Raw genomic sequence first — 13245 nt, forward strand, 5'->3', positions numbered from 1 at the left:
CATTTCAGTGCTAAGAAAACAGCGACTAAAGTTTTACAATGTGGTTTCTATTGGCCATCTATATTTCGAGACGCTTACACTTTCTGTTCTTCATGTGATAGGTGTCAGCGAATGGGGAGCATTACGCGAAGGAACATGATGCCACTAAATCCAATTTTAGTGGTTGAGATTTTTGACGTATGGGGTATCGACTTCATGGGACCCTTTCCCCCGTCTTTTGGCCATCAATACATATTGGTTGCTGTTGACTACGTATCAAAATGGGTAGAAGCAATTCCATGTAGGACCAATGATCACAAGGTGGTAATAGCATTTTTAAAAAGCAACATTGTTTCACGCTTTGGATTCCCTCGAGCAATAATCAGTGATGGTGGTGCCCACTTTTGTAACAAAGCATTCAAAGCTCTTTTGACAAAGTATTCAATCACACACAAAGTGGCGACCCCGTATCATCCGCAAACCAGTGGCCAAGTTGAGATCTCCAATCGAGAAATAAAGCACATATTAGAAAAAACGGTGAGGCCGGACAGAAAAGATTGGTCATTAAGACTTGATGATGCCTTATGGGCATATAGAACGGCTTTCAAGACCCCGATTGGGATGTCACCCTACAGGCTAGTGTATGGAAAAGCTTGCCACCTACCTGTGGAACTCGAGCATCGTGCATATTGGGCCATCAAGAAATTCAATTTTGACATGCAGCAAGCCAGCTCAGAAAGAAGATTACAACTGGCAGAACTTGAAGAAATTCGCAATGATGCATACGAAAACGCCAAGATTTACAAGCAACGAATGAAAGTCTTCCATGATAAGCAAATTATGAGAAAATCGTTCACTCCAGGTCAGAAAGTGCTTTTATTCAATTCTCGCTTGCACCTGTTCCCAGGTAAGTTACGCTCTCGTTGGTCTGGCCCATTTATTGTTCATACTGTTTTTCCACATGGGGCAATTGAAATTAAGGACCCAAAGAACGGTGTCACATTTAAAGTTAATGGTCAAAGATTAAAGCCATATCTAGAGTACCAACCACATGAAGAAGACACCGAAATAAATTTGAGTGACCCACCAAATTTGAATTGATTTTTTTTTTCTTTTCGTTGATTTGATTTTTCTTTCTTTCTTTTTATTATTATTCTTTTGCTAATTGAAATTGTTTTTGCATAAGTGTGTTTATTTTACCATTAAGTTTTCTCTTATCATTTTTAATCATGAGTCTCATACTTAGACCGTTCCTCCTGAACATTCTTAAACCACTTCAACGTGTCAAAACTCATCTCAAAAGGCAGATTCAATTTTGTAAAACACAACGCATTTGGGCTCTACAGCCACCAGAGTTAGTAGCCTATGTTGAGGGTTTAGAAAGCCAACTCAGAGACATTGAGAGAAGTGTTTACGACATCCAGTTGGAGCTTGAGGTAAATTCAATAAGAGGACGATTTTAATTTTCTTTGTGTGTTTTAATTTGTTTTTCTGTTTGTGTGCTTTAGTTTGTTACCCCGGTGAAGTGGCGGATAACGGTACTCCGTGACAATCAAGTCGGTTACTTCAGTTTCCCATAATAACTGATATTCTGAGGCGAAGGTATGGACAGAAACGAGATTCTAGCGAAGCTTCACAAGCGATTCCCTTCACTTCCTCAGAATGCCCTCTTTACGATCTATAAAGCTCGGTCCGAACGCATGCGATTACTCATGAGGAATAACATACCTGCTGACATCCGTTGGTTAATCGAGGCTAAAGTACGATCGGCAGGTGAGTTACCTCCAAAATTTATTGCATACATGCCTGGTTGTGGTAAAGGAAATTATGCAAGAAAACGACGAGTTCGAAGAATTTCTGTTGCTTGTCATAAGTGTGCCAGAATGAGTTGCAATAAAAACCCATGTTCTTTAGGAATGGTGTCTGATAACAGGGAAGATAAGATTCAATTCATTAGGGATGGCTTGAATAAGGAGTCATTGGATGATATCCTTTTGTCTCTTGAAACGCATCCCAGTGGATATGTGCAAGGAGCGATTCTCCAGTTATGGCCGTTATTCCAGAAAGAGCATGCACGATATAGTCTCGGGAATCTGACTATAAACGACCCTGTTTGCCAGTTTATAAGAAAACTGGATAGGAAGCCTATCCTCGACCCATAGAGGGCGTTCAAGCCGTTTCTGGACGTAAAACCAGAGGAAGATGTGAGCCACAGTCGCAACTACGTGTAAATATCCTTTTACTTTACTGTTATTTTATTTCATTTCACTGTTGTTTTATTGTTTGCATTATTGTCTTTAATAATTTTATTACTGTTTGCTTTTTCCTTTTTACTGTTTTCTTTTTGACTCGCGAGCCATGTGCTTCATGCGTTATTTGACACTAACATGTTACCTCATTCACAGCTGTGACCCACTATCACCAAGACTCTTAAATGTGATTTCTTTTGTCAAACACTCACAAATTGTTTTTGAGAAATATTCCAATGGCAGCTACTCCCAATAGACAATTCAAGAACATTTGTGTGCTTTCTGGATTTACCTATGGCAAACATAAAGAGTTCGTTGAGGCAGCCATAGATCTTGGTCGAAGCATAGCAGCGAGAAATTTACATTTGGTGTATGGAGGAGGTAACCGAGGGTTATCAAAAATGGTCTCCGAAGCAGCTTTTATCAGAGGAAGTCAAGTGTTAGGCATCATCCCAAGAGTCCTAAAACCATTGGGCAGTTCGTCTGACTCATCAACTGGAGAAGAGTTAGTCGTCTCAGGTATGCAAGAAAGAATAACTGAAATGCTTAATCATGCTGATGCTTTTGTTTTCCTTCCAGGAGATCTTGCAACACTAGAGGCACTTATGACACTAGCATCTTGGGCCCATCTGCACATCCACCAAAAACCCATCGGTTTGTTAAATGTCAATAACTTTTATGATGGCTTTATCGCATTTCTTAACCATGCAATAAAAAACTATTTCATTCCCGCTAATGTGAAAAAACTCTTTATTTGTGCTCACACTGCTAATGAGCTACTTGATCTGTTACAAGCGTATAAACCGGAGCCAGACCCCTGGACCTTTGTGTTGGAGCGCCCAAATAATGATGGTAACAGTAGCAGCAGTAAGAAGTACAAATTAGATTTAACTCTCCGCCTGTAAATATTTTCTTCTGTGTTGCACCACCCAGGTGATGTCTTCTAAACTCTACTTCTTTCATTTCAAACATTGAGGACAATGTTTCGTTCTGGTTGGGGGGAGGGAATAGTCGACAATTATGAAATTTTGGTTAAGTTTTTACTAATTTTTTGTTGTAGAAACTAACTGTTGCTAACTTTTTGTGTTGAAGATGGCTGAATATGGAGTGTAGTGACTCTAGAAACGCATCTTCATCGTTTAAAAAAAAATTAAAAAAAAAACTTAAAAAAAAATTAAGACATTTTCTTTTTTCTTTATTATGTGTTTATGTTTATTTTTCTTCTTTTTAATTTATCCTCTATAAAAATGCATTTTCCAACTTTTGAGTCGAAGATGGCTGAATATGGAGTGTAGTTCCTCTAGAAACGCATCTTCTTTAAAAAAATAATAATAAAAAAATCATTTTCTTTTCTATCATTTTAAATGTAACTTTTCTAAATTAATTTTTCTACATCATTTTCACATTTCTGCATGCATATTTTTTTTTTATGTTTAGAATAGGTTGGGGGGTAGAATATTTTTTTTTTAAAAAAAAAAAAAATTTGATTTGTTTTAACATTGGGTGACATGATTAATTTAAATTTTAGTATTTGTATTATCTTTGGTCTTAAGTGATGTTACATTATGTTTGCTACTCTACATGTTGATGTTGGAGACATATATGAGTTGCTTGAAGGAATGAACATGTCATAATAAGTACCAAGTGAGTTTTTGAGCCTATCATTTTTCTTGGAGAGTAACCCTTTTGCCCATTCTTTATACAGCTTAACAGTTTATTATTGTATACACGATCTCTAGATTTCTTTTGAGTTAACCCTTAATAAAAAAAAAAAGTGTGTTGCTACATTTGGAGGCCCATCTAACTAGTAGATATGGAAGGTTATTCAGAGCCCTAAAAGACGATGGAAAGGCCATCTTTGATCCGTTTGAGCCTTTCTAGCCATCCCTTTTATTAAATATCCATAGTTAACCCTTTTGAGCCTTTAAAAAAAAAAAAAAAAACATTTTCTTTGTCAACTTATCATCTTGACCCACTCCGATTTGGAGTATTACCCGATGTCTTATAAGTTCCATCACCTATTTATGTTTGAGAAAATGTAAATAATTATTTTGTTCAGTGAAGTTATGCCAAATAAAAGCAAAAAAAAAACAAAAAACAAAAAAAACAAAAAAAACAAAAACAAAAGTTGTTGTTTCAAAAGAATAAAAATAGGTGAAATCCACCTTGCAACTTCCAAAAAAAAAAAAAAAAAAAAAAAAAAAATTCTCTGCATTTTTCTCAAACATACACTTTGTTTTCCTTATTTCCCTTCTTTGTTAACCATGTCCCTAGCCTACGTTACGTCCTAATAAAAGTCCTTCTTGATTTTAGGGAACTATAGTCCGAAGTAGAAGCTAGTTATATGGGCTAAAAAGATGTAGTGATGCATAATTAAAAAAAAAAAAAAGATAAATAAAGTGGGTTGACTAACATTTTATTTGACTTGAGATCGTATTATTTCTAAGCTGAGGGCATATTTATTTCATCTTGGTGAGAGCATGTGATATCACTTCTTTATTATTTTCTCTCTCAATTACCATTCATTGGAGTGACTATTTTTATTGGGATTAATTTATTTGTGAGAGTGTCACTACTTCCAGTGAGATTTTTGGGGTTTGACATGTCATTCTTGAGAGTAGCTAAAACAAAGTCTACTGGGCTAATTCATGTGGATGGTTGATGTGGGTGTGATGTTGTTTTAGACTGGAGATAATGCTTATACTTTTATTTGATTGCTATCATTAATCTGATGGAATAAATACGAGTGTTTCTATTAAAAATATATATATATATTTTGAATTTGAATTTTATTTTCGCTTTATTTGCTAGGGACTAGCAATAAGCTGGTTGGGGGGTATGTTGAGTGTTAGAAAATGCATATTTATAAAGGAGAAAACCGTCATTTTACATTTTAAGTCTTACTAACAACCCTTACTTTTATATATTTAACCTTCTTGTGATTTAATTACATGTGTTTTATTTTAATTAAGTATTTTATGTATTTTAGGGGCATTATAGTCATTTCACAATAAAGGAGAGATCAGACGGCAAAACGGACATCACTTTTGAACTCAGGACGGTCGAAAACCTTAGGAGGAGCATAAAAGGAAAAATGGCACTATTCACATGTACGGTACTATTCACGTGTACGGTACTGTATACGTTACTGTTCACGACACTGTTCACATAAACGGATGATGACGTGGCATTGACCGATGATGTGGCATTGACTGATGAGGTGTCACGATCCTGTTGGACTAAAATTCTTATGTACTGTTGATGGTGACGTGGCAGCATATCAGTGGACGAAAAATCTCGCGTACGGTGCATGCATCACACAGGATTATTTTCAACCAAACCGCGTTACTGTTCATCCGGGTCAAACCGCGTTACTGTTCAAAGTCGGGTCAAACCGTGTTACTGTTCATCTGCGTGGTCAAACCGTGGACTGTTGACTGATGACGTGGCGCAATCCTGAGCGTCCAAACTGTTTTTAATCCGATGGCCATGATTTACTCCATGTATCTATAAAAAGGGGGCCTCCCCCCCCTAATTTGATATCTCTGAATCCATTTTTGGGATCCATTTTCTGTAATTCCTTCTCCATCTTGTATTTTCTTCGTATTTTAATAAATTCCCATTTTGCCCCTAGTTCAATTATGAGTGGCTAATTTTCTTTCAAGCTTGGGTTGAAGGTGAAGTCTCAACATGTGTCATGGGCTTAATTTGGTAAATTTACTTTCTCTTCCCCTCTAATTTTTGTGGATGTTTTGACTTCTCGTCGACAAATAATACTAATCTTGTCTAGATACCGCCTTGGTTACACCGACTCTCTAGTATAAGGTTATTATTATTTGCCACGATAAGCCCTTAGCACCATATTGATTAGAGCGTGGTTCATGAGGTGTGGATTCCCCCCTCATGATTTAATTGGCATTAATACGGATTATTTAGCCCGTGATGCATGTTGATACGGATCCAGATACCCAAGTACGTCATTTCAATAGAATTCTCTTCAATTCATTCTCGCCATTTCAATTCCAGTTTTAGAATTTATTCTCGCCATTTTAATTTAAGTTTTAGCATATTCCAAATCATTTCCACCATAAATCCAATCACCCATTTACAAAATTAATTCTACACAATTAAAATCCACCTCCTCGTGGGATCGACACTCGTCACCATAGATCTATACTACAATAGATTCGTGCACTTGCGAGTACATTAAAATTTGCACAACAGTGCTAAGGGCTTATCGTGCCAAATAATAATAACCTTGTACTAGAGGGCCGGTGAAACCAAGGCGGTACTAGACAAGATTAGTATTATTTGTCGACGAGAAGTCAAAACATCCACAAAAACTAGAGGGGAAGAGAAAATAAATTTACCAAATTAAGCCCATGACACATGTTGAGACTTCACCTTCAACCCAAGCTTGAAAGAAAATTAGCCACTCATAGTTGAACTAGGGGCAAAATGTGAATTTATTAAAATACGAAGAAAATACAAGATGGAGAGGGAATTACAGAAAATGGATCCCAAAAATGGATTCAGAGATATCAAATTAGGGGGGGAGAGGCCCCCTTTTTATAGATACATGGAGTAAATCATGGCCATCGGATTAAAAACAGTTTGGACGCTCAGGATTGCGCCACGTCATCAGTCAACAGTCCACGGTTTGACCACGCGGATGAACAGTAACACGGTTTGACCCGACTTTGAACAGTAACGCGGTTTGACCCGGATGAACAGTAACGCGGTTTGGTTGAAAATAATCCTGTGTGATGCATGCACCGTACGCGAGATTTTTCGTCCACTGATATGCTGCCACGTCACCATCAACAGTACATAAGAATTTTAGTCCAACAGGATCGTGACACCTCATCAGTCAATGCCACATCATCGGTCAATGCCACGTCATCATCCGTCTATGTGAACAGTAACGTATACAGTACCGTACACGTGAATAGTACCGTACATGTGAATAGTGTCGTGAACAGTAACGTATACAGTACCGTACACGTGAATAGTACCGTACATGTGAATAGTGCCATTTTTCCTTTTATACTCCTCCTAAGGTTTTTGATCGTCCTGAGTTCAAAAGTGATGTCCGTTTTGCCGTCTGATTTCTCCTTTATTGTGAAATGACTATAATGCCCCTAAAATACATAAAATACTTAATTAAAATAAAACACATGTAATTAAATCACAAGAAGGTTAAATACATAAAAGTAAGGGTTGTTAATAAGACTTGAAATGTAAAATGACGGTTTTCTCCTTTATAAATATGCATTTTCTAACACTCAACACTCTTCGTCGTGTACGGTTACCTCCTTAACTTCAGCCCGCTTTCTTCAGCAGTTGCAAGTGGTTGTCAGTTGGAGGTGGTTTAAATAGATCGTGGCACACAACTTCCCTATAAATTAGGCCACGTTCTCTTAACTAGTAATTTTCCATGTCAAGCTAATTCTCAGGTCGGACAAGAGAATTTCAAGGTCGGATTACTTCACTTTCAGATCAGACAGATGAATTTCTTAGTCGCTCATATAGCGTTGAGGTTGTATTATTAAACTAGGTCATTCACATAGATATTAGGTCGTACTTGTAAACCAGGTCGCCAACATAGGCTCCAAGTTGTACTTATGAGGCCAGCTCAACAACAATAAGTTCTGAGTAGATTAGGATCGACTATATTTTGAGATACTACTAGAAAAATCCAACCCAAACACCATCATTTGACTGAATCAGAGCAATGATAGAAAACTTGTCAGCTTGAAATATGGTACAGCGATAGTGTAAATAATAAACACCTTGTGCAGAGAATGAAATTCATGTTGAGCAAATTTTTCGACTTTCAGTCAAATCATCATCCAGGCCTCCGAAAATATGAAAAAGAGAAGAAAGAATTGAACCAAAGGCTTATTAGAAGTTCATACAACTTCCACCTTGCTCGGCTTAAGAGAAAAAAAAAAAAAATCTTGTTTGTTTGCCTACAAAAACAGAGAAGTGGAGATAAGGCTAAAATGAAAGTTCCATATTATACTTTTCTTGATGAATCATTAGGTTGGGAAATTGTTTTGTACTCATCCTAAGATATATTTTGATGGATATTGAACTGACCTCTTGTCATTTAAGAGTCGTTTCAGTCTTTTTCTATTGGGTTTCCGAAATTCTTTTTCTCTTCTTTATCAAGAGGTGCCCCAAGGTCTTGACTCGAGCAACTTTATTTAACTAGTCACCAATGTGTAAATCTTAGGATGTAGGAGATAAAAAATTAATTTGGAGTTTGTTTGCACCTCTACCAATGATTCTGTCAAATCTCCGCTGATAATTTCGTTTAACTTCAAACGAAATTCATCACAAAGAATTGTAAAATCTACTCATAGGAGAGAATCTAACCATAAGCCATAAAAGTGAGAAATGACGCTTGTTAATTTTTTTTATATTTTTTATGGAAGATTTAAGAATTGCATAGAGAATGGGAGATACTCCTAAACTAAAAATATCCAATGATGATAAAAATATTTAAACTTATAAATCTCTTGAATATTTAGAGATATTTGTAAAATGTTGTTGTCATACTTTTGTAATTTAATATTTGTGCGGTTTATATTAGTTCTAAGTTCCAATAAATACCGCTAGGCACTTTGTTGTAGGCATAAGTGATGAGTGAAGAATTATAAGGGAGAAAGAAGAGTGAGCCGTGTGTTGTGGCATCTCTTGTAAAATATTAATAAAGTCCTTTAATTTAACAAAATGTTACTGATACTCAAATAACTTTAGATTTGAGCAGTTTAGTCCTCATTAGTTTTCAACATATTGATCCTTGCATCAACACATTACACATATATTTATTGCTTGATTAACAGCAATTTCTCTTTCTACAGTGGTTTATATTTTCGTTGGTAATGTTTTAACTGATCAAGCCGCATGAGCTATGATGTGAAATTCTATTTGGTATTTGCAAGTTTTGTTATTCGGTCATCATGTGCTATGCATTTGTTTGATAACATTGGAGTATAAGATGTATTAAATGCTTTTACTGTCTCGATTAAATGTCAAAAAGTAAATTTAATAATATTTCGCACGCTTCTAGATTAAGTTGTAAGTGACAAATTTCGCATGATTTCCAATCATAAGCGAGAGAAATGCTTTTTTCACAATTTTTTGTTCGCTTTTTAAACCAAATGATATTATCACAATAATTTATTTAACAATACTGATAGAGTCGCAAAATAATAATAATGCTAAGAATCACTATATTTAAGTGCTAACTTAGATCTCAATATTATGTATTACTAATATTAGGTAATAATTTCATAGCTTATAAAATTAATATCATATCATTCAATAGATAGATATGGTTTGGAATCCTTGCATCACTCTTGGACAAATACAAACTTTGGGATCACTCTTGCACAAATTTTCCTACACAGATACATGACATTACACTAATTGTGGAATGATTTTCATATGGCCTACTCTATTAATTATATTAAATTTTATATTTTTTATCTAATCAATAGTGTATGAAAATGTTTGCAAAAGAGTTTGTATTTTTATCATTGTTGCTTATTTTAATACTGGTATGTTGTTATTCAAGAAGGTTTGTTGAAAAAATATTAACTTTTAAATTTTGGCGATGGGTGTGTTGAGGAAATAGGTGGGTGAATATTTTTATGGGCTCAAATAACCCACTGTAATGGCAAATGGGGTATTTCAAATTCAACTGCCGGCCTTTTTGCGTTGGTGAGAGCAAATAGATGTTCGCGTTACCTAGGATTGTTCAAAAATGAGTCGGACACATGCTATATTGTAACAATAGTATTGTTTCATTGCTTTGGTTACATCGATTGAAAATTGCCTTCTCTGTCTCATATTTTTATCGAACGCTTTGGTCGCAAGCACATTGAAATTAACAAAGAAAGAAATAATTACAAACTCGAAACAAGCCGGAAGTATATATGTAGGTCAGTAGGTGAATTATGATTTGCATATTATCCTCTCTATTCATTTTGCATAGCCAAGCTGATTAACTTTGCATATTCTTTGAACACATCTATTTTTTCCACCCCAGCTTGAGCATTTTTCTCATAATTAATTTTCCATTATATGTAATCCTCTCTCTCTCCGTCCTCTTGTTACGAAATCTATAACTAATACAAATGGGCAATATCTGCTGCTGCTCTATCTCGTTCTCCTGTGATGCCATTTTCTCTCATTGCCTAAATTGCACAGAGAGACAAGTGGCATTTATCAGTGAGCTGGAAGATAATCTCGATGCTTTGCAGGCTGAAATGCAAAAATTAATTGAAGTAAGGGACGATGTGATGACAAGGGTTATCATTGCCGAACAACAGCAAATGAAGCGGCTGAATCAAGTCCAGGGGTGGCTCAAAAGGGTGGAAGCTGTGGAAGCAGAAGTAAGAGAATTGCAAAGAATCCAAACTCAAGTAATCAACAATCTTTGTCTAGGAGGCTATTGTTCCAAGAAGTGCATATCAAGCTACAAGTTTGGGAAAGAAGTGTCTACAAAGCTGAAAGTCTTGGCTGATCTAAAGGATGAAGGAGATTTCAAAGACATCGCTGAGAGGACAGCGAAAGCTCCATTAATAGAAGAAATGCCTATTGAGCCAAGAATAATAGGTCAGGAATCAATATTTGATGATGCTTGGAGGTGCATGATAGAGGAACAAGTTGGGATTATTGGCCTATATGGAGCAGGAGGAGTTGGCAAAACTACCTTGCTAAAACAACTAAATAACAAATTGTGTCAGGAAAGGCATGATTTTGATATTGTCATTTGGGTAGTAGTGTCAAAAGATTTGAATCTTGAGAAGGTTCAAGAGGACATCGGAAAGAAGATAGATATGTTTTCCGAGTCCTGGAAGAATAAAAGTCCTGTTGAAAAATCTTGTGCAATCTTTAAGATTTTGAGCAACAAGAAATTTGTATTGTTATTAGATGATATGTGGGAGCCAGTTGATTTAACCAAAGTAGGTGTCCCCATCCCAAACTCCACAAATGCATCTAAGGTAGTCTTCACAACTCGGTACAAGGAGGTTTGTGGGAAAATGGAAGCTCATAAGAAGCTTAGGGTGGAGTGTTTGACAGCTGACGACGCCTGGATGTTGTTTAAAGTGAAGGTCGGAGAAGACACAATTGACAGTCATCCTGAAATTCCCAAACATGCTCAACTTGTCGCGAAAGAGTGTGGCGGTCTACCACTCGCGATTATCACCATTGGTCGAGCCATGAGTTGCAAGAACAAACTTGAAGAATGGAAGCATGCAGTTAATGTGTTAAAGAAATCTTCTTCTAAATTTCCAGGTATGGATGCGATGTATCCTCACCTAAAGTTCAGCTACGATAGATTGCCTGACAACAAAATCAGATCTTGCTTCTTATATTGTAGTTTATTTCCTGAAGATTATAAGATAAGTAAAGAGGATTTGATTGATTGTTGGATTGGAGAGGAATTCTTTGATGAGGAACATAATGGAATCGGAGCCAGAAACGAAGGATACGCAATTATTGGAGATCTTATTCGAGCTTGTTTATTGGAAGAAGACGCTGATGATTTTGTAGAACTGCACGATGTGGTTCGTGATATGGCTTTATGGATCGCAAGCGAAATTGAAAAGGAAAAGGAAGAATTTTTTGTTCGTGCAGGTGTTGGACTAACCGAAGCACCGGGGATTGAAAAATGGAAAGGGGTTAAAAGGATGTCATTGATGAACAATAAAATTCGGAATCTATCAGAGCCTGCTACATGTCCTCACCTCTTAACGTTATTCCTTCAAAATAATCGGCTGTCGAATATAACTGCCAATTTCTTCCAATTTATGCCTTCTCTAAAAGTGTTAAACCTGTCAAACAATTTTTCTCTTAGGGAATTTCGACCAGGAATTTCAAAATTGATTTCACTACAATACCTTAACCTGTCATCCACTGGCATAAGAGTTTTGCCAGAAGAGCTCAAGGCCTTAAAAGATCTTAGCTATCTGAATATGGAACGTACTCCTTTTGTCCGAAGAATTCCTCGGCAACTAATATCTAATTTTCCACTGTTACGTGTCTTGAGAATGTTGGATTGTGGTGCTTTAGAACGAGCAGAGCATGGAAGCGTTCTCTTCAATGGAGGTGAAATTCTGATTGAAGAATTGCTTTGTTTGAATCACTTGAGTGTTTTGAGCGTCTGCTTGGAAAGCGATCAAGCTCTCCGAAAATTTTTGAGCTCCTATCGGCTAAAGAGCAGTACTCAAACACTTCGACTCCGTAAGTTGAAGAAGGAATCAGAGTCGCTGCGTACTTTATCTTTGACGGATATGGAGAAGCTCCGGAACCTATTCATAGCCGATTCCAGTTTTGAAAAATTGCAGATTGATTGTGTTGGGGAAATCCGAAAAACTCCAGAAACTTCTCGTTTCCACAACCTTCATAGAGTAGGTATAGTTAATTGCGAGAGCTTGAAGGACATCACATGGCTTATTTTTGCTCCAAATCTCCGCATTTTGGAAATAAGTGAGTGCTTTGAGATGAAAGAAATAATCAGTAAGGCAAAAGTGGATGAGTTTGGAGCGACAGCAGGAAATCATCATCAAATCCCGTTTGCAAAACTCGAGTCTCTTAAACTAGCAAGGCTGCCGAATTTGGAGAGTGTGTATTGGACTCCTCTATCCTTGTCGCATCTGAAAGAAATTCGGATATTTAAATGTCCACGGCTATGGAAGCTCCCACTGGATTCCAACAGCGCAAAGGAACGTAAAATTGTGATTAAAGGTGAGATTGATTGGTGGCATGGTCTACAATTTGATCTAGCCACTCGTAATGCTTTTAGTCCCTGTTTCATATCTGACTATGACGAGCGTAAAGACAAATTAAAAGTGTGTGGCAGTAGTGAGGATATATTTGTGGGAATGGCAATTGTGTAAAATAGGAGAGATGTTAGAAACTTTGTTCGATCAGACGGCATTGTATATACAGCTTTGTAAGTATAAGAATAATAATGTAGTGACAATATATTACTATGACC

At 36.6% G+C, this 13245-nt stretch overlaps 1 protein-coding gene across 1 annotated transcript; it reads left to right on the top strand.

The window, feature by feature from the left end:
• The first annotated feature begins 10375 nt into the window (after positions 1-10375).
• Positions 10376-13144, top strand: LOC102626924 (disease resistance protein SUMM2-like). Its single transcript, XM_006465435.3, has one exon. It carries the CDS (start codon positions 10376-10378, stop codon positions 13142-13144), a length of 2769 nt encoding a protein of 922 aa, XP_006465498.3.
• The last annotated feature ends 101 nt before the right edge of the window (positions 13145-13245 follow it).

Source organism: Citrus sinensis, chromosome 7, assembly GCF_022201045.2.
Source record: "Citrus sinensis cultivar Valencia sweet orange chromosome 7, DVS_A1.0, whole genome shotgun sequence".
Classification (NCBI taxonomy): Eukaryota; Viridiplantae; Streptophyta; class Magnoliopsida; order Sapindales; family Rutaceae; genus Citrus; species Citrus sinensis.

Bases quoted from the DNA above. Each gene is read 5' to 3' on its own strand.
- LOC102626924 (XM_006465435.3), top strand. From the start codon at position 10,376: ATGGGCAATATCTGCTGCTGCTCTATCTCGTTCTCCTGTGATGCCATT.